This window comes from Neomonachus schauinslandi, chromosome 8 (genome assembly GCF_002201575.2).
Source record: "Neomonachus schauinslandi chromosome 8, ASM220157v2, whole genome shotgun sequence".
NCBI classification, from domain to species: Eukaryota; Metazoa; Chordata; class Mammalia; order Carnivora; family Phocidae; genus Neomonachus; species Neomonachus schauinslandi.
In genome coordinates, this window is record NC_058410.1 from 132,187,535 (window position 1) to 132,208,962 (window position 21,428).

The 21,428-nt window shown below is 49.7% G+C and overlaps 1 protein-coding gene across 1 annotated transcript in view; it reads left to right on the forward strand.

Annotated features, from left to right (window-relative positions):
- Positions 1 to 21,428, forward strand: part of PHACTR1 (phosphatase and actin regulator 1) — a 558,362-nt gene that overhangs the window by 523,982 nt on the left and 12,952 nt on the right. The window contains exon 10 of the mRNA XM_021696829.2: positions 19,105 to 19,160. Within this exon, the coding sequence (XP_021552504.1) occupies positions 19,105 to 19,160 (56 nt within the window). The remainder of the gene's footprint in view (positions 1 to 19,104; positions 19,161 to 21,428) is intronic.

A 21,428-nucleotide genomic window follows, 5' to 3' on the forward strand; every position in this document is an offset into this window, starting at 1 on the left:
TGCTAAGTGAAGTAAGTCAAGCAGAGAAAGTCAATTATCATATGGTTTCACTTATTTGTGGAACATAAGGAATAGCATGGAGGACATTAGGAGAAGGAAGGGAAAAATGAAGGGGGGAAATCGGAGGGGGAGACGAACCATGAAAGACTATGAACTCCGAGAAACAAACTGAGGGTTTTAGAGGGGAAGGGGGTGGGGGGATGGGTTAGCCCGGTGATGGGGATTAAGGAGGGCACGTACTGCATGGAGCACTGGGTGTTTTACGAAAACAATGAAGCGTGGAACACTACATCAAAAACTGATGATGTAATGTATGGTGACTAACATTACATAATAATAAAAAAAAAAAAAAAAAGAAAGAAATGCAGTGAAGACAGAGTTCTTGACGTCTTGTTACCCAGACGGAGTTGCGGAGCCCTGACCATGGGCGCGTGCGAGTTCAGGAGAAGAGTCTCAGTTTGCAAGCCTTGCGCGGGATGTCAGGGAAGAAAGCCACATCTTGTCAGGCGCTTTCAGTGCTTTCTGTGTGTGACTCGCAGCTGTCCCGGCTTCCCATGCGTTTTTCAGTGATAAGAGTAAGTGTGGGGGACAAAAGAGCTGCCTTCTACTCTGCAAAAACAGAATCCGTCTATGTTTAAAACTTGTAAAGGTTTAAAAAGGAGAAAAGTGGCCGTCCCTGGGGGTGAGGGAGTCTTGTTTTGTTTTTTGTTCCATAGTTTTTTTTGAACAACTACTTAGGCCAGCAGATTTCAAAATCTGGGGTGCTGGGCTGGGGAGGGGGCCATTGTATTCCCCTACAGAGGAAGCAGAGAACGCGCTAATCTTCTAAGCTGCTGTACGTCGGGCTACGTTTTAAGTAGTTAAAAGCCCTTTTAGTTCTCCACCTATTCTTGTCCTGATCGTTTGGGGGTAATCGGCAAGGATCATTCGGGTTTATTGTTCATCTTAGCAGGTGGCTGAAAGAAAGGCCCTGTTCCTTGGAATATTTGGCTAAGTAAGAGAAGAATCAGCCTGTCTCCATGGAGAGGCAACCACGCAGGGCCATGGTCCCTGACAACATCATCAAAGACTCCAGAGACCTTTCTGTGGATGACATGCTTCCCCATCAGCACCTCAGCCAATCCTCTTCACCTCCACCCTGCGAGGCAGCTGTTGGGATCCCTTCTTGTAGGTGAAGAAGCTGAGCTACTAATCCTAGGGCCGATAAGGAGCAAAGTGAAACACACCGCCCCAATCCCAGACTTCCCTATCTGAAGCAGAGATGCTGAGAAAGATATTTCGTTTGGTTTCGTTTTTATGTTGAACAGAATTTCCATCCCAAGGGCCCCGCGGTTGGGCAGGGATTGTGTGGGGTGGTGGCGGAGTTCTAGACCAGGGGCGCCGTCCTGTGTGTGCCCACGTCCTCCAGAGGTAAGCCGTGGAAGGAAGTGGGGATAGATTTTCTTCCATCTTGGACCTAACTGGGCTTTTTCTTGCATTTCAGTAACACTGTCCACAGTAAGTAGGAAGAGCTGAAACACTTGATGCTGAGGTTTGAGTCTAGAGACGCTCCTGTCTGATAGAATGTGGGAAACCACCGGTGGGGTGGTTCCCACGGTGCAGTCCGTGGGTCAGCGGCATTAGCATCACCTGAGAACTTGCTGAAATGCATATTTCCAGGCCCCACCAAGACTCTGAATCAGAAATTCTGAGGATGGGACCCAGAAATCTGCGTTGTAACAAGCATGATTCTGATGTACCCTGATGTTTGAGAAGCAGGGGTCTAGTAGACAGAGCAATCCAGTCTGTGAAGCCTATGAACCTTAGATTGGAAGCTCCATCCTCCATTTACTGGGTGGTTTCCTGTCCAGCCTCAGTTTCCACATCTGTCAGATGGACCTCCCACCCAACGTCATCAAGAACTCTAAATGAGTAATTCTCCCAGTTGTAGTAGATAGTGAACACTGGTTTCTTCCTTCTCACTGTGAATTTGAATGTTAACATTACACTAGACTCTTACTACTCAAAATAACTAAGGCTATTCGCCCTAATAGGTAAATCCTAAATCCAAGTGGCTTGACAGTAAAGGTTTATTTTTCACTGAAGGAAAGCCTAATGTGGATCAGATGGCCTCTCCGTCATATAGCCTTCACACTCTTCTAGAACACACAGCTCCAACATCTCTATAGCAAGGGAAGAGGGGATAGAGGAGATACACACATCGCTTCTGCTCATGACCCACCAACCAGAACTAGGCTCCTGACCCCAATCCAGCTGCAGAAGAGGCTGGAGAAGGAAAAGGAGCTTTCGGAATATTTGACGAGCACAAAGTGTCTTAGCCACAACTCCATGAAGCCAGCGTTTGTCACAGGTCTTCTGTATTTGATGGTTGTTCTGGTCATGACCCCAGTCATATAAAAGGGACAATCATATCTGAAAGAGACGTGATTAAAAGACTTTTCAGAAATTGTGGTATATACATTCAATGGAATATTGTTTGGCCTTTAAAAAAAAAAAAAAGAAGGAAATCCTTCCATTTACAACAACATAGATGAACCTGGAAGACGTTATGCCAAGTGAAATAAGCCGGACATGGAAAGACAAATACTGCATGAACTCACTTGCATGTGGAATCTCTCTCTCATTTTTTTTTTTTTTAAGAGAGAGAGCGAGCCTGAGCATGGGGTGGGGGGCAGAGGGGGAGGAAGAGAGGGAATCTTAAGCAGACTCCACACCCAGTGCGAAGCCCTATGCGGGGCTCAATCTCACGACCCCAAGATCATGACCTGAGCCGAAATCAAGAGTAGGATGCTTGACCAACCGAGCCACCCAGGGACCCCACTTGAATGTCAAATCTTAAAAATCAAAAACAGTCTAACTCCGAATGACAGAGAGTGACAGAGAGTAGAATGGCAATTACCAGAAGCTGGGGAATGCAGGGCATAGGAGAGGAATTGCTCAAATGGCACAAACTTTCAGTCCTAAGACGAGTTAAGTTCTGGAGACATAATGAACGGCATGGTGACCAGAGTTAATAGTAACACATTGTGTACTGTAATGTCCCCAGAGAGTAGATCTTAATGTTCTCAGCACACACCAAAAAAATGGTACCTTGTGACCCACGTGATGGACGTGTTAGTTTGATTGAGACCATCCTTTCACAAGGTATACATATATCAAAACATCTTGTTGTACATTTTAAGTATGTATGGTTTTCATCTGTCCGAAATAAAAAAGAAGGAAGGAGGCAGCCTGAGGGGAGCGCACCACGTGAGAGTCTGACGCTCTGTGGTGGGCGAGTATCACTATGTGCTCCTGATCTGCATCAGTCAGTGATTTGCTCCAGAGGTCCAGTTTAGTAAAGCAACTCACAGAAATCAGAATAATTGCAATTAGAGGGAAAAAGACCCCAAATAAACACTGCTTCCATTTAAAGAAAAAAAAAAAACTGACTTAAGTATGAATGGGAGATCCCAGAAGGGCACAGTGGACCTTGAGCTGAATGAGTTTGTTTTCTGTGGGTAGAAGGTTATCTTTACAGAGTCATAAGTCACTAAAGGAGACCATGGAACCTCAGCTCCAACAGATTGGTTCTATTGTGAAGTATTGACTAAGCGCCTACTGTGCATGGCTCTGTGCTAAGTGTCGCTTAAAATGTAGCTGGATAGGGATGCCTGGGTGGCTCAGTGGGTTCAGTGTCTGCCTTCGGCTCAGGTCATGATCCCAGGGTCCTGGGATCCAGTCCCACGTTGGGCTCCCTGCTCAATGGGGAGCCTGCTTCTCCCCCTCCCACTGCTGCTCCCCCTGCTTGTGCACTCTCTCTCTCTCCCTAAAAAATAAATAAAATCTTTTTTAAAAGATAGCTGGGTAATCATCCCTCTACAAGAAATAAGACAAGCTAGTCAAGGCATACTCACTGTTTGCTGGTTTACTCTGGGAAAAGAGATGCTAAGGGCAAGTTCTGTGGGGAAAGGGTGGGTCCACATTTTTTTTTTATTGGTATGAATTTCTTTGAGACGATTTATCTTCCCTTTTTTTTTTTTTCCTTTAAAATATTCCCAAAAGATTGGGGGTGGGCAGGGATAATGTAGACATTGAATCATCCAAACATTTGATTCAGAGTCCTTTTCTCCAAAACCAGCACATTAACGGGAACGACTTGAACTCGAGTTGTCAGGGCACTTGTCCTGTGATACATTCTTTTTCTCACCTTCAGTCTTTGATCCCCTTACAAACTGAAACAGATAAGGTTGTGTCATTTCTATCATACTGTTATCCAGGAAAAGATCTCTCAGAGCCATTTGTGAACTTACCGGGAGGCAATAAATAAACGGAGTTAAATCATCTTGAGAAGCACTCAAAGCATCTTTCAGTCTTCGGTTGAAAGAGAATTGTGTTGCATGGAATTCTACCTCAAAATATGGCCTAATGCTTCCAAATTGGCTCACTCATTTTTTTTTTTCTTTCACTATGGGCTTTGTGGCTGTATCTTGAGCCTCTGTGTGAGTTTCTTCACCTACTTTGCAGTGGCAACTTCTGGATCTGAAAAAGTAGTAGAATTAAAGCACTTTAGTGCCCCTGTGGACACTCCTATCACTGCCTAGAACACCTGTAATTTTATAGATAAGGAAACTGAGCTCAAAAGAAGCTAAGCTGCTAACCAAGTTCACGGCATTACCTGGCTACACTCGGATTTGAAGCCACTTTCCCTACCCCCAGTCAGTGCTAAAAAATTAACACACCTGCAACTAATATTACACTGCATGTGACTAACTGGAATTTAAATAAAAACTGTAAAAAAAATTCATCTCCCTCAAGAAAGGGAGAAATGTATTTACTTCTCACTGGAAGCCACAGGCCAGTGATTTGATTCAAAGCCTGACAAGTCATATTCTTCGTTACTTTTCTCCATTCATGCCTGAAAGAAAAAGGCCTTAAAACAGAGGTTTTGCATTAAGTCTTTGAGGAACATTTTCAGTAATCAGAAGGCCCGTGGGAAAGGAAACTTGCCTTCTGGCATAGGTGGGTTCCTTCATGGGCATGGTGTCCTCCTTGATCCTGCTTAGCGAGCCGAACATTTAAATCAAATGCCCGAGCAAGAGCTGTTTGTCCATCTTACTAGTTCATATGTGATCAAATCTCATCAATAATTTTGCAGACTTGAGCAGGGACTTCGGAAGATTCGTTGGCTGGTGCCTTGGTTTGGAGTTTGCCCATTCTAGTAGTTATCATTCAAATGAATGAAGCTCTCATTGTTTTTCCTTAAGATTAACTTGTTCCTTGTTTCAGTGGTGAAGTTGGCATTTCCGGTCTCCAGAATAATTTCCATGGTATGTCGTGCTCTTTCTCCCTTGCCCACCATAACTGGCTTCGGGTTTGATTATATGTGATTTTTCTGCAGCTCCTATAGAGAGCTGGCACACACACAGCCCTGAAAACTTAAATAGCAGAATTGGATTACAGTCGAGAAGTGTGTGATGCAGTTGTTTTTCCTTGTCCCCGCACATCTTTGCTTACTGGCAAAATACCTCTCAGATCATATGCAAAATGCTAATAAGAGTAATCCATTTTATTTAGCTTCATTATGTTCATTTCACAATGCGAAGATTTTTATAATAGCCTCGAAAATTGCATACATGCTCACTAAATAGAATATAAACAGGAAAAATTATCCAAAGATACAAACCCTGGAAAATCACTTTTCCCTCTGATTCTAAAGGCAATTCCTTTGAAATATAAGTGAATACGCTTCTATTTTAGGAAGTGGAATCATGAAAATTTTATGTTCTTTGCCCATCGAATCATTAAAACAATCGTTCTTCAAAACGGGAAGCCTTGTTGGTTCCTTTGGAAAAAAAGAAAGTAGGCAGACAGATAAATAGTGCATGCTGACGGTAATCAGTATGTTGCAAAGAGTTTTAACTACCTGAAATCCAACCCTCTTTTTGACTTATGATTTTCCTCGTTTTGTTCATGGTCATATCGTCACTCACCAAACTCCCTCTTAAAAGATGCTAAGCTAGACGATTGCATCTTCCTGTGTGTTAATGGACAGTGACGGAGTTGCCCTCCTGAATTTACTGAACCAATGTACCTGCCACCTACATGTTCCATCCCAAGAAGCAACCCATGTCCCACGCAAGGGGAGCCCTCCGCACACCCTCCTCATGTGACTTGGCGCCACCTTTGTACTCAAGGAGGCTGAGTGGACAGCTTCTGCTCAGAGCCTGCTCTGTGGGTTCAGCACGTCCCTGGAGCACCTCCCCTGCCCACCCCCGGCTCTCACTGTCTCTCCATGCGCTGTCACTTTGCCCTCTTTCTTCACAGTCTTTAATGACCAGAGTCGTTTGGGACCACGGCCTGTGAAATCTGATTCTCACCCTGCAGTCAGCAAGCGGTGCAACCAGGATATGCTCAGGCGTTTTCCACCAAGGAGCTGTAAATCCATACGGCTTAGTCCAGGCGAAAACAAAATAAGCCTATTCTTTTTTTTTTTTTAAGCCTATGTAATCTCAGATTCAGACTACTTAAGAAATTAGTGGAAAATTGTCAGAATTTTACATCATAGGTTACATGATAGCTGCTTAATGATTTATTAATAGTAGAATGCCAAGGTACGTGGGGCGCCTGGGTGGCTCAGTTGGTTAGGCATCCGACTCTTGACCCCATGTTGGGTTCTGTGCCCAGTGGGGAGTCTGCTTGAAATTCTGTCTCCTTCTCTCTCTGCCCCTCCTCCCACTTGTGCTTGCTTTCTCTCTCTCAAATAACTAAATAAAATCTTTGAGAAAAAACAAAAAGAATACCAAGGTATGTGTAAAACTATACAGAACATTTTCTTTAAACACTAATCATTTCCATAAAAGTTTCCAAACAGCCTATTTGACAGTGAACTTGATTCAGAAGGACATTCTGATCTCCTTTATGTACATCACAGTCGTCCTCCTGTTGAGTTGGTGACAGAGCCCGAAGGCCATGGACGCTGTGAGGAGAAAGCAGTCTTCTTGCAAGGATATCAGTGAATAGGTGGGGCAAACAGTCCTCTTAAGGGAAGCGTGCCTTTAGCTGCCACAAGTGGGAGAACTCACAGCCACGCCGCTCTGATCTGACTGTGGAGCCACCAAGACTGACCCCCATGTGGGCCAGAGCTTGAGGAGGGGCCAGGAGTCTGGAAGCCACAATGGAGGAGGAGAGCTTAGGATGGAGACAGTACAAAACGCCGGGCAGTTGTCCACGTAATGTGCCACGTAAGGAGATGCGATGCATGGGAGGCGTGACATCTTTGGGGTATTTGATTTTTTAAAGATTTATTTATTTATTTGAGAGCCCCTGATGTGGGGCTCGATCCCATGACCGTAAGAGCACGACCCGAGCCAAAACCAAGAGTCGGAGGCTCAACTGACTGCGCCCCCCAGGCACCCCCAGAGACTGTATTGTGGTGATGGTGGTGAGGAGGACAAGAGGGTCGTGCTCAGGTTCTCAGGCTGATGTGTTGGGGGACCAGCCTTCCTACGGGGTCAAGGACTACATAGCACGTGACTCAAGCCCCCCCTTTCATTTTGAACCAAAATAACTCGCGTCCGTTGAGCAAGCTGCTCAGGTCCTGCGGTTCCCCTCGGTTGGTTGATCTTCCGGGACACAGTTTTCAGGCTCGGGTAATACCCCCTGGCAGGGGCCGCCAATTGCAGCCCGGGGGCCAAAGCCCGCCTGTTGGAACATCAGCCCTGGGGGATCACGGAGGCTACTTGCAGGTGATAGTGACAGAGACCACACGGTCCACCATGCCTGACGTATTTACTGCTTGGCCCTTTGGAGAAGAAAGAGATGACACGTTTAAGGGCCTAGACCGAGGACCTGTAGAGAGGGTGGCCTTGCCTGTCACAGTATTGACGCTGGATCCATGTAGGAAGTGCGTTAGCTTAACACATCCCCATCACAGGGAGAAATTCTGTTTATCTTCACACAAAGAGGTTTTTCCAAGTGCTAATTTCTCTAATAGGAATAATTGCACTTGCTTTTACTTATTAGTCCAAATGTGAAGCACCGTATTGTTTTTACAAATCATACTGGGCATACGGTCCATTCTTTTAAATTGGATTTATTACCTGAGCAAGTAGGAAAGCTGTTTCAAGGATAGCCAGGTACCATCAGAAGCAGCATAGCTGAGCTGTTGGCTGGCAGAGGAGGGACCGGCTGTACAGGCAGATGAGAGGGGGGAATCCATTTTTTTTTTTTAAGATTTTATTTATTTATGGAGCGCCTGGGTGGCTCAGTCGTTAAGCGTCTGCCTTCGGCTCAGGTCATGATCCCAGGGTCCTGGGATCGAGCCCCGCATCAGGCTCCCTGCTCCGCAGGAAGCCTGCTTCTCCCTCTCCCACTCCCCCCGCCCGTTTTCCCTCTCTCGCTGTGTCTCTCTCTGTCAAATAAATAAATAAAATCTTTAAAAATAAAAGGATTTTATTTATCTGACAGAGAGAGTGTGCACAAGCAGGGGGGGCTGCAGAGGGAAAGGGAGAAGCTGACTCCCTGCTGAGTAAGGAGCCCGACACGGGGCCCAATCCCAGGACCCTGGGATCATGACCTGAGCCAAAGGCAGACACCTAACTGACTGAGCCACCCAGGCGCCCCAAGAGGGAATCCATTTAGCAGAAGATGTGTTGTCCTCAAGAAGGAAGGCCACGCGCCATGGCAGGCAGGTCCAGCTGGGAAAGGAGTATCAGTGGGAGTGATGAGCATCGTCTTGTTTTCGCCGCTGGAGCTGGATTCAGGCCCCAGGACCAGGGATGAAAGCGCGAGGAAGAGGGACACAAGGAGGCAAAGTCCAACACTGATGCGTGATTCCTGGAGTACAGGGCAGGCCTGAGCCCAAAGCTATAACCGCAGGTGACACCTAAACCAAGCTTCACGCAGATGGGAGGAGAGGTTGTGGTGGCCATTCCAGCAAGTTGCAGAACCACACATGTGTGGGATGTGTGTAAAACTGAGGTGACCAGAGCCTGCCAGAACCTCTGTACAACCCTTACTGCATGAGGAGAATGTGCACGTTACACACAAACACTCTCTCTCTCTCTCTCTCTCTCTCGGAGAGCCTGTCTCCTGACTGAGAAGCGAGGTGCTGAGAAGGGCCCAGTGCTTTGCTCTGGTTGGTGGTTTCCCATCCCTTTCGTGCTGTGAATGCCCAGAAGGAGGCCTTCCAGGGCTTTGAGAGGCCGAGCGTCCCCCCGTGGGTGGGGTTCTGCCTTCAGACAAGCTCAGCCTCACAGTTTCCTCTGGTTAAAGACATGCAGTCATGGGGCGCCTGGGTGACTCGGTCGGTTAAGCGTCAGACTCTGGATTTTGGCTCAGGTCATGATCTCAGGATCATGAGATCGAGCCCCACGTCACCTCCACACGGAGTGTGGAGTCTACTTGAGATTCTGTCTGTCCCTCTCCTTCTGCCCTGCCCCCATTAAAAAAAAAAGGACCTGGCGGCCAGGCTACTCTCCTGGGGGAGGAGACTGCTCCTGAAGGAATGTTCCACAATCAGCCATTTCCCTCAGGATGGAGGTGGGTGTTTCTCTGACACCTCGGGAGTTGGTGTTGCTGGTGGTCCTGAGAAGGACGGTACAGTCATGGCCCAGGGCTGCTTATGGAGTCTGCCCAGTTTCCCTGGGCTCCTGCTGGAGTGTTGCAGCCCTGAGACACCGCCCGCCCAGGCACTGGGACCACGCTCCCCTGTGACTCCCCTCCGGTCTCACACATCGAGTGCACGTGTAGGAGAGTGAGGGGGTGTGTGTGATGTAGGTGCTATGGTAGCTCGTGTGACCGGACGTCAGGACATAAAGAGAAAAGAGCCTAAGGGAGGGAAGAGAACTTAGACTCCCATTCACCAAGCTGGGAGCTGAGAGTCCCTTGGTAGATACGTGCTATGAGCTCAGTCAATCTGGGGGAATATATTTAAGGGAAGACAGTCTCTTCTCGCAAGGACTCGCCCAAAGCATTGGGTAGATAAGGCCAAGAAAGTAGAGAGAGATCATTTCTGTTCGTTTCCTCTATAATCAAGGCAAAATCTATTGGAAGTGTCCATATCACTTCATTTTCCCATTCTTATTCCTCTGTCCCTTTCCCATATAAATAGATCCTTTCCCAGACAGATAAACCCATTCCATTCATCTTTCCTGATCCAGTTAAAAAGATTTCCAAAGAATGCAAAACTGCAAATCCAGACTGGTTAGACATTCCTAAAGTGCACCATGCTGCTAGAAAGAAAAAGTATGTGTGGGGAGGGGGTTGGGTTGGGGGGGGGGGTCTGGTCTTTTTTGGTACATCACATATATAAAAAGAGATTCTGTGAAAGATTATCATGTCATAGGAAAGCTCTTACAGTTTAATGAGAGTAACTACATTCAGTATCCCTCCTTTGGGTTGCAGGACTATTAGTTTAAATATGAAGGTTTACAGGGCACCCGAGTGGCTCAGTCAGTTAAGCATCCAACTCTGTTTCAGCTCAGGTCATGATCTCAGGGTCGTAGGATCAAGCCCTGTGTCAGGCTCTGTGCTCAGTGGGGAGTCTGCTTGGTTCTCTCTCCCTCTCCCTCTACCCCTCCCCTTGCTCATGCACACTTCTTCTCTCTCTCAAATAAATAAATCTTTTTTTAAAATGAAGCTTTACATTTACAATTGAGGAGTGATGGTTCAGGAAGGAGTTAGGGGGGTATGGAACTTTTCATAAAGGAGGACTGTAGGAAACTTGGCAAAATAATGTGACCAAAACCCCCTCCACACGGGCATCTGAGGCTCTCTGGGGGTTTTGTATGTTCCTCTCTGGGTTTCTAAACAGCATGGGATCTCATCTGAACCTGAGTTATTGTTTCTAGAAATAGGAGCTTGTGGGAGGCAGCGAGAGGACATTGGCCAGAAACCCATTGAGTAAGGAGAGGGAAGGAGGCTAGGCATTCCTGTCTCCTGTCTTCCGGCCTCTGCCTCCTCTTGTACCCTCAGAACTCTCCTTGGGGGGCGCTGATGGCCCTGAGAGATTGGCCCGTTGGGGGTGAATATGAGAAAAGCACGAGCTGCACATATTCTACAGCTCCTAGGAGGAGTCCGGGTGGGAGGGGGCAACCCGGGGCCTACACCCAACTCTTCATCCCTTGCCTTGCTTCAGAAAGTAGTCACGGGTTGTGTATGTTGTTTATTGAGGCCCAACAAAGCAGAGGCATCGGGGAAATCTGGAACCATAACATTTTTTCAATGAGTGGATGAATGAGTGGGTAAATAAATTAAGTATATAGTCTTATGCCATTTTCATGTTGCCTGGGCTGTGCACGTCGACCTCCCCGTGATACCGTCCATGACAGTCACTCAGCAGTGACACCCAGAGCTTCCTCTCTTCATTGGAATCACTCTGTCCTTGCCTTGATGGTCTGTGTCCATCAAAAGCAATATTCTTTCTTTCTTAAGGGTACCTGTTTATCTACTTGAGGTCCAAGACTTTTTTCGAGTTACCAAAAATAAAATTTCACGCCTTCTACTTACTTTTAAAAGGGATTTTTCTCTCATTCTCATTCGGGCCTCTCAGAGCTCCTGGGCAGCATGCGGGCTAGCTTGTGGTTACAGCCACCTGTCAGACGGTGGGACTCGGAGCGGAGATACAGCAGCATAAGGCGCCCAAGCGACCTTCTGGTTAATGGTGGAGGCAGGCCCTGGACCCCAGTCCATTTTCTCCTCTCTGGGCTCTTTCCCATGCTTAGAACCAGGCTATTTGTTAATAGCTTGAGGGGAAGTTGAACTATTAACTGAAATTCCTGGAAAGAGTTGGGTATGTGGATCAATAATTTTAAGAGTTGCTCTGCCTTCTTGGCAGAGAGAAAGGGTAGCAGGGCAGAGTCCTGAGGTATAAAAGCAAAACTGCTGTTCATTCTTCCCAGAGGAACGTCTTCAGTGGCCGGCCACCGTGGTGTAGGGCCCAGAGTTCTGGCCGTCCCCGAGGGCACAACTCCTGGGTTGAAGTATTATTCATTGATTGAATCATGGAAAATCTGTGGAGCCCCTCCTGTGTGCCAGGTGCCATCCCGAGTCTAGAAACACAGAGATAAATAAGACATAATTTGCCTGTGAAGGGTTCCTGGTCTAGTTGAGAAGGTGGTCATGCCAGTGGGTAATATGGGTGTTGGGGGTGAGGCCATGATCAAGACGGGGGAGCCCAGCAGGGGGAGCTCCTAGCTCTGCCCTCTGCCCGTTCTGAGCACCGGGATTCTAGGCAGTCTGTCTGCGGAGACGGGCACCCGGAGGGTCCCTCGCCCTGCCACACGGGCACGGAAGGCTGAGGCGTGGGGAGAAGGCCGGCTCCTCTGAGGCCCCCGCCTGTCAGGTGGCGGACCCGGGCTCGGTACAGATGGTGCTGCTTCTGAAGCCACCCCCAGGACAGGGCACCTCTGGGGCTCTCCCCAGGCGTGCCACCTGCCAGGAGCAGGTGCTAAGGGTGTGGAAGGAGGCGTGAGCATGCTGAAAACCAGAGGAGAAGGAGCTTCGAGAAGTCTCTGTTAGTCAAAGGTGCCACACGGTAGAGAAAGGTCAGGGAAAATGAGGGCTTAATAAAAGCCACTAGATTTGGCCGTTAATCCTCAGTGACCTTGACACTGACCTGATTCGGGAGAGTAAGGTTCCCGCACCTCGTCACTGTTGTCGCATGGCCCGGCCAGTCCTGTGTTGTGAGGGACAGGCGTGTGCAGGGTGGGACGTTGAGCTAGACGCCAGTAGCAGCCTCCCCAGTCCTGACAACCACGAATGTCTGTAGACCTTGCCAGAGGTCCCCTGGGGGCAGAATTGTCCAGCGGAGAACCAGGGCAGTAGAATGGTGTGGACAGAAGCCAGGGTTGTGATGGTTTACTGAGACCTCACGCCTGAACCCCTCTTTGGAGAGGTCGGGCAGCCAAGAGCAGGCTGGAGGTGGAGATTCACTGAGGGACAGGGGAGTGGAGGAGGAGGGTAGTTTGTTTTGTTTCTGACAGAGAACACATGTGCTTGCCCTAAGGAAAGAACTAGAAGAGAGGGAAAGGGCAAAGACGAGGGATAGTCATGGGGCAACATGCATTTAATGATTTCACAAACATAGAGCAACTCCAGTTCCCAGACTCGGTGCTAGGTGCTGCAGATGAGGGGGTCCCTTGTTCAAAAATGACTGAAAATTTCAAAATGGCAGCAGAGCCTTGGAGCCCAAGCGCGGGGGCCCTTCTAAGTGGGGTCCCTGTGTGGCCGCCCAGGTCTGTGCTCATGAGGTGACCCTGGTGGACAGGGGGCCAGGTGGCCCCATGTCACAGAGCCCAAGCCCCGGGGTCTAGTGGACAGGCTGGGCCATAACAAGAAGGACAAGCACCAGCATACGGGGGATACGGGACTGTTGTCACACATGGTGGGGGCACCTTCACCAAAATGTTAGTGCCCACAGGGAGTGATGTTTAAGGTTGAAGCTGTGAGTTTGAGGATTACCACCAGACAAAGAGAACGAGAGAGAGAATGCGTCGCTGTAAAGAAAGGCATGTGAATCTAGAAGAAACGAAGACGACGCAGTTACATCTAAAGGACAGGGGGGTGGGCTGGGAGGATTCTTGGCAAGCGTGCAGATCACAAGGACTCTTCTAGGACCCTGGGTGTTTGACTCCCTCCTGCGGGCTCTGGGTGGGCCTGCGTAGTTTTCAAGCAGGGAGTGGTGTGATCAGGTTTCCCCTTAGAAAGACCATCCCATCTGGGGTGGAGGAGGACCCTAGTGGGATGGGCTGCAGCAGCCCGGGGAGAGGCTCCGGCTGTGGTGGGCTGGAATGGGCTGGAATGGACATGGTTTGGACCTGGCGGTGGATTGGCTGTTGAGGGTCAAGCCCACCAAGGACAATTCCCAGTTTCCTGGCTTGGGCAGCTCACGGGGATGCAAAACTGTCAGGACAGGAGGGGAAGATGGATGAGTTCATTTAGGACCTTCTGAGTTTGACAGCCTGTAGGAGTATAAACTGGAAAGGCGGTCTGGAACTCAAAACTACGACTGGAGGTATAGATTTTGGAGTCACCGGGCTATAGATGTGAACTGAAGTCACGACTGTGGATAAAATCTCCCCAGGAGCGTGTATGGCATCGGGACGAGTAGGATCTGGGCTAAATAATTACTAAAAGCACCTGTTTTGGGGGCACCTGGGTGGCTCAGTCGTTAAGCGTCTGCCTTCAGCTCAGGTCATGGTCCCAGGATCCTGCGATGGAGCCCCGCATCGGGCTCCCTGCTCCGCGGGGAGCCTGCTTCTCCCTCTGCAACTCCCCCTCCTTGTGTGCTCGCTATCTCTCTGACAAATAAATAAATAAAATATTTTTAAAAACAAAAAGCACCTTTTTGTTCTCCGTGGCCTCCTAACACCTGGCAATGTAGCAGTGACCAAGGCCACACACAAACGCATGCAACCGACACGTTCTCCAGAACGATTCCAAAGGAAGGGTCGTAACTCAGCACATCTCCCCTCCCTGCGGCCCCACCAGGCCCATCTGCACCCTTTCCCATCCGGAGCAGCAGTCGGGAAACCGTCTCCTCCTGCCTTAGGAGAGAGGACGAGTCCTTCCCGTTTTCTCTTCCCCTCTGGAAGGGCCGTTCCCTCCCCCTGGGGCTGAGATGCAGAAGACCGACGTCAATTCTGCTTTGCTTTCTCCTGAAATGCAGATACAGCTTTCAGAGATCCAAACTTTAAAATCAGGGCCCTCCAAACAATATGCAGTTGCAAATGCTAATGAAAGCCGTGACCTTGCAGTTCTGACACCAGCAGAAGGCTCATTAGCTCCTTGCGGCAGAACGAATCCTCCTCGTCAGCATCAGGAGTCAGACCAGCCAGACCTTCAGCGGTTTTTTGTCACGTCTCTGGGGAGACAGCCTCCCTGCTCTGCGTGTTGCCTAAAGCATCTTGCCACCACATTCTCTCACGGTCTCCTTTTTCCGAGGCCAAAGCCGAAGTACTGTTTGCTTCTGGCCTGTTTGTCCGTCATGGTCCTTGCTTGGAAAAAGAAAAGCCTTAGTTTATGTGGTTGTTTCTTGCAGTCACCAGCATAGAGTTGCTCAAACTGACACTACAGAAAATCCGTTTCTAAATTCTGCAAGAACCTGGAAGGCTCCTAGGTGGCGATTGATGGCGCGTGGCATTTCAACAGGAGCTCGGTGATTTTTCACTTTGCAGCCAGTGCAGATCATTTAGCGGTGGTCATGTAAAGAAGAAACCGTTTGAGGAGTGACAACAATTTTGCAGCTCAGAGATACCTAATAAACCAGGGCCACATATATACCAGCAAAGCTATTTGAATAGATCACTTGAGAACACATTAAAACTCCTACTTTTGGATCATTCATTTTACAGAAAAGTTTAACTCTCAAAAATGTTGCCTTTATCTTATAGCATATAAATGGTCATGTCTACATACAGAGTCAGGAAGCACTTTTTACATTTAATGTGAGTTTAAGTCTGATACAGTGACTTAAACGTACCGTCAAGACAGGGGTAAAAGATACAATACACTCAGAAAGCACCTCTGTCTTTATTCTTGGAGTTATCTGCTCTCTGGGATTATTCATAAAACTGCCCACTTCATTAATACAGTAATGTGCTCTGCTATCTGGCTTTCCAGTGACCAGTGTTTCTGTACAAGTAGATCTAGAAAGAAGCCTTTACTTGGACCATGTCAGGCTGCTCTGGGTCCTTCCCTAAGAAGCTAGCCACGAGAATTCTGAAGCTAGAGCTTTATCCCTTTAGTTTATGAATTTGCCTCCGTCTGAAGACCAGCCTGTCAAGGAAAGGTATTATTTTAAGCTGATAGAAGTCATCCTTGTGATAAACCAACTTACATGTGTTATAGTAACTGCAAGCCATCAGTTGGGAACTCTTCATTAATTCCAGTACCAAATCTGCACACCTGTGTACAACACATACCATCCTGCTTCCCCTGTCACGGTCAAGAGCCATCCCTCCTCCTGCTTTTGAGGAGGAAGGCCTCTCTGTCCCTGGACCCCAACCCCTCCTGCCTCCTCGGGACTCCTGCACCATCAGCTGAGCCTCCTCCCTCCTTACGTAGTTTCCTGCCACCACCACCTCATCCGGATTCTTTCCATTAAACGCGCCCAGTCTTCTCCCAGTAAAAAGTATAAACTTCGCCAGAGCCCCCTTCACCTGCAACTCTCTCATCCAGCCAAGCTTCGGGAAGAATCGTGCATACTTGTCCATTTTCTCACCTCCGTTCTCAACTCGCTCCTGCCTGGCTTCCCTTCCCTGCGCCCCCTGGCAGAGCTCTAGGCGAGGTTGCTGCAAGCCCAGCTGGTGTTGATCCCCGTGGGCCGTTTGCAAGGCTCGCCTGACCTCTCGGCAGCACTCAGCACCCTGGGCCAGTCGTGCCCATCTTCCCACCTCGCTTCCGGGATGCGACGTGCTGGGTGTTGTCCTGCCCTCTCGCCGCGTGGCCCACGAGGCCTCCCCTCGCTGTCTCCACTCCAGCACCGTGGCTCCGTCCGTCCGTCCTTCCCATCAGGACACCGCGTCCCTTCCCCTGGGACCCCTCTCCTGACATAATTTGGTCAGAATCCATGCCCAGGTGCCTCCCGTTGGCAGCCTGTTACTACGGTTACATTTCATACTTGCTTCCCTGACTACCTGATCAATGACTCCCTCCCCGAGAGGCAGGACCTTGATCCGTTCTTTTACTCATCCAAGTGCCCAACCCAGAACCCGGCCCGGAGCTGGCCTTCACCCAGTAATTTGTAAAATGAACAAACGCATTTATTTAAATATTTTAGTATGTATTTTATTTACTTATTTTCCTATCCCCACCCCCCCACCCCCCCCCCCCCCTCCTCCCGCCCCATAAATGAATTCACATTTGGATGTGGCCAAGTACACAGCCGCTGTTTCTAAGAACCATGCCTGCACGAGACAGGGATGACGTCAGCCTTAGCCATTAAATTACTAGTTATTATTTGCAGTGGAGTCCAATACCTTGTCCACGGAAAGTAGGTTCAGAGCGGAGCCAGAACTAGAACCCAGATCCCCTAACTCCTGAGCTGTTTGTGCTTTGTCATCACGATGCCAGAGTATGATTTTCCTACCCTATCTCATTTTCAAAACCAAAACACCTCACTACCGTACGTGTCCTTGGGGAGGGCTTAGCTCCGTTTGATCGCTGTGGTTGGCCTCGATGTTCTCAGACCCTTTTAGGAGAAATGAAACATAAACAGGGGGCCTCACTCGAAAGCATGTGTCTTTAAATCTAAGGTTGCCCAGCAGACAGAATTTGCTGTGCATGTAGTTCAGTCTCTCATCCTTTTGTCCCCTCCAAATGTGACCCATGAGAAAAAACAAAAACGAAAAAGCCAGCACAGAACCAGGCAACGGGTCTGGCGACAGAATCAGTGGGCTTCTCAGCACAAGCCAGTGGGGGAACGTTCTGCAGACGCTTCTGGGCATAAGACTTCTGGGATGCAAGCTCCACCTTGAATCAGGAGCTTATTCAAAACCTACTGACCTACAGCCCTAGCGGCATCCAGAGCCTGGGTTCCGCCAAGGGGTCCCTTGAAGCTGGCTGCCCATCCCTACAAACGAAGCAAGGATTCTGGGGGAAGATAAGTGGAAAGGTGGGGCAGAGCCTCCACGCAGCTCATTCTGAGCAGAGTCTGCATTCCAGACCAATGACACAGTTTCCTCCCGAGGTCTGAGAGTGCTATTTTAGGAAAGACTTCGAGACTCTGGAGTCCCAATTTAGAGTCTCCAATATTGCAAATTTCCAAATATACAGCGGGCCCTGGTCGATGGGAAGAAATAGTGTCTTCATGGGACATTTGGAAGAACAAATGACTAACGAACACGACAGTGGGCTTATAAACTGAACAACATTTCGGAATACAATTTCCAGCCGTTTCCAGGGTGCTGTAGATTTTACCGACCGGTATCTGAACGGAAATCCTTCCGTGCCCTCCCTAGAGCATCAATGGTGATGCCATTGGGGGCCTCTCAGAATCCAGGGCAATGAGGAGAATTGCAGGTGACAAGAAGCATTCAATGTCAACTCTTTGCACTCAGTAACTCCATGGACTTTCTGTTTTCACTCCGGGTCTCTCCTGAGATCCCACGGTGTAAACGCCTTGCCACCTGGAGACACAGGTGCCGATACCCGGGGAGGAAGCACAACCTGTACTCCTGGGGGAGCGCCCCTTAGGTCCCAGTGCAGGCCGCCGAGCAGCCCGTGACTCCTTCCGCAACTTTCTCCTCTCGCACACGCCTCCTCCCATGGTGTGGAGCAGGATGCTCAACTTTGCAGGGTCGTTAAATAATTGCCAGGAGCTTCAAAATACAAAAACGTCTCTGTGAATACGGGGCCCCACTGTTTGTGTAGCTCATCCCTGGCGCTTTATCCGCCCACACCAGCTTGCACTTGTCCTCCGCAGGGCCCTTCCCAGTCTCCGGTGACTTCTGCTGGGACGCAGGGCCACCATCATCCGTCCCCGCCCCCCCCCCACTGTTGCATCACAACCAGTTGACGCCCCTGCTGCCATGTCGCACTGGGTAGGGCCCCATGACGTGCCAGGGTAGGAGAGACATTGCAGTTCCTGCTCCTTTGTCCTTCCCCGTCTAAGGCGGCTCTAGTGGGGGTGGGTGGGGACAAGAAGAAGAGCATCTATTGTTCTTCGCAGACAGGACACGCTGTCTTGTGTCTCCCCGGGGCCATGAGCCTCTTTCTGTCCTAACTGGATCTGCACAAACATGGCAAGAAGCGAGCTCTCACCCTGGGGGGCGGGTAGAGGCCACTGTCCCGAAGCGAGGAGGCCGCATGAAAGAAAGGAGCCTCTGTGACGAGAAGCGTCCACTGGCCCGGAGGCCCCGGCGGAGCAGGGCTGGGGAGGGGCGGAGGACGGGAGGAAGGAGGAGGGTCAGCTTGGCATGACATGACGCAGGGTGCCTTTCCTGGGGTTGAAATTGAGGAACTGAGGAGGCGGTGGTGGTCAGAGCCCGTCTCGCACGGCACAGGATGGGGCAGGAGCTGCAGCCTCTCGCTCCGCCTCATGCACCTACAAGGGCCGGGGAGATTAATGACCCAAGGAGGCTATGACGCGGTCCAAAAACGTTTCCTGGATCTTTTCCGCAGGCGGCTGAGCCAGAGGCCGACGGCGGAGGAGCTGGAGCAGAGGAATATTCTAAAACGTAAGTGACTCCGCCCGCAGCCGTGTGCTGGCTTTGGCTCTTGTTCAGTGTGTGGGCCACAGGCCTGTGTGGAAATGACGGGTGGTCGGCGCTCCATCCTGGCGTGTTAGAACATCCCAGGCAGCCTCCCCGGCAGAGGAGGCAAACCCGAGTCCGCTCGGCTGGTTGGACGCTCGCAGACGGCGAGAACCACCTTCCCCTTGGTGGGTGGTGAAGCCAGAGAAGTTGTACTGCTGGGGCCAGGGACTCACTCAAATGATTCCGAGCAGTACTCGGGTCACCGTCAAACCGAAACTGACTTAGAAACCACAGATTCTGTCTCGATGGCTGAAAGGCGGACGGCCGTTTGCAGACTGGGGCTAGAAACCGTGACTTTTCACGGCAGCTGCATGCTGTTGATAAACCCCCCGCCCTGCCTTCGAAAATTAGATGTAAAGTCTAGGAGAGCACTTCCAAGTGAGGATGCTTCACGTCCACCTCTCGGGACTCCTGCCGCCAGCCCAAGGCAGGCTGGCCGAAGGCGCTCTCTCTGCCAAGAGAGACTCACCAGGCCCCTTGTGTGTTTGGTTCAGGACGCAGAGATACTTGAATAGAGAGAGGGAATCCCCTTGGATTCCCTACTACAAGAAACAAGCATCTCAGGGACACCAGGATTCCTCCACGTGGTGGGAGATATTAAATAATTTAGAAAACGAAACCTCCCTGCCCACGTCTGCCCCATCATCATTACGACTCTCACCAACACTCTCCCCGAGATGGTCAACAAATAGTATTTTTAGTTTAATTCATGACCCTTCCTCCCCCCACACATCTGCTTCTAAGTGGAAGCGGATTTTCCTCCTCCTCCTAGGAAAGAGAGACACATGCCATGAGGAGTTTCCTAGGAATGCCAGGCCACGTGCACGCATGCGTGTGTGCACGCACAAACACACGCACGCACACACGCACAAACACACAAACACGCACACGCACACGCGATCACATGAAGCCTCCGTCTGAGTGGCTGGATATTTCCACTTAGACCAAACTAAAAGGTTCTTGATCTTCCTTTTCTTCTTCTCCCCACTGTGGTCTTGGTCAGTTTTGAATGGCTTGCTGAGCGTGGGCCGCTGAATTTCCCCTGGGGAGGGCTGTGGGGAGGGGGGTGGCCTGCAACCCCGGGCCTCTGTCCACCTGCCTCCCTGCTCCGGGCCGGCTGCCTCCTCCCCAGCTCTCGGCGGGCATGATTTTCAGGACTGGCCTTCCTGTGTTGGCTGCACCTCACGTAATTCCTAGGTCTCTAGGAATGTGTGTATTTTTTTTTTTCCCAACCACGAGGTGCCCTTAGCAGTTTCAAAGCTTCATATGCTATAAAAGAAATGAGAAATTTTTCAGATGATTTCCACGGTCGGGGAAGCATATGGCCTCCTTTTCTGCCCCAATCTGATACCTGATCCATTATAACCTTTCCGTTGTTGGAAAGAAAAACGGGTGTCCATTTATTCTGGAAGTGGGAAATTGGGCAAACGTGCTTCCTTCCCCCTCTGCCTCTTCACCCACACACACCCCCAACACGGATCTGTTGTTTTCTGGAGGAATCTCGCTACAGTGTTTGGTGGCCCCCAACCTGCTCCCAAAGGGGCTGCCACTCTCTGTGGGACTGTTCAAGTTGCAGAAAATAGTGTTTCTCTCAGCAAGGGCTCGGGTTTGGGAACGAGGAGGTCCAGCTCCCGCCTACTGCGTGCCCAGCTCCCTGGGAGACCACGGGCAGGGGGCCCTCACGGTGGGTTTTTCTTGCCATCTGGAAAGAGACCCAGATCTCAGAGGCGGTTACATGAAGCCTCTGGAAAAGACACACTAGGCGGTCTAGGAAGCCTGAGGGGCTTAGGTTCAGGTGACCCAAGCGGTGACATTAAAACATTGTTCCCAGGGTCCCCTTTGGTTCTAGTCCCTCTTCCTTCTTATCCCGTTCAAATGGCCAAATTAAAGAACTGCCTGACCAAGTTCAAACAGGCTGATCGTTTCAGTTTTGAAACTTTTCAGAAATGAACGTCTATTTTCCTATTTCTGTTAACTCTTCTTTTTTTCCCTGGATTCTGGAACTTAGTTTTCCTAAGAATTTTTTTTTTTTTTCCCATCTCCCTTCTGTGGAACAAGAAACTTTTCATGGTATGAGAAAACACCCTCACGCAAATTATGCCGAGCCTGGCTCTCTGGGCCTTCGGTCCCTGGGAGAACCATCTGTGTGAGGGTGCCCGGCTCCACCGGGGGGGGGGGGGGGGGGGGGGG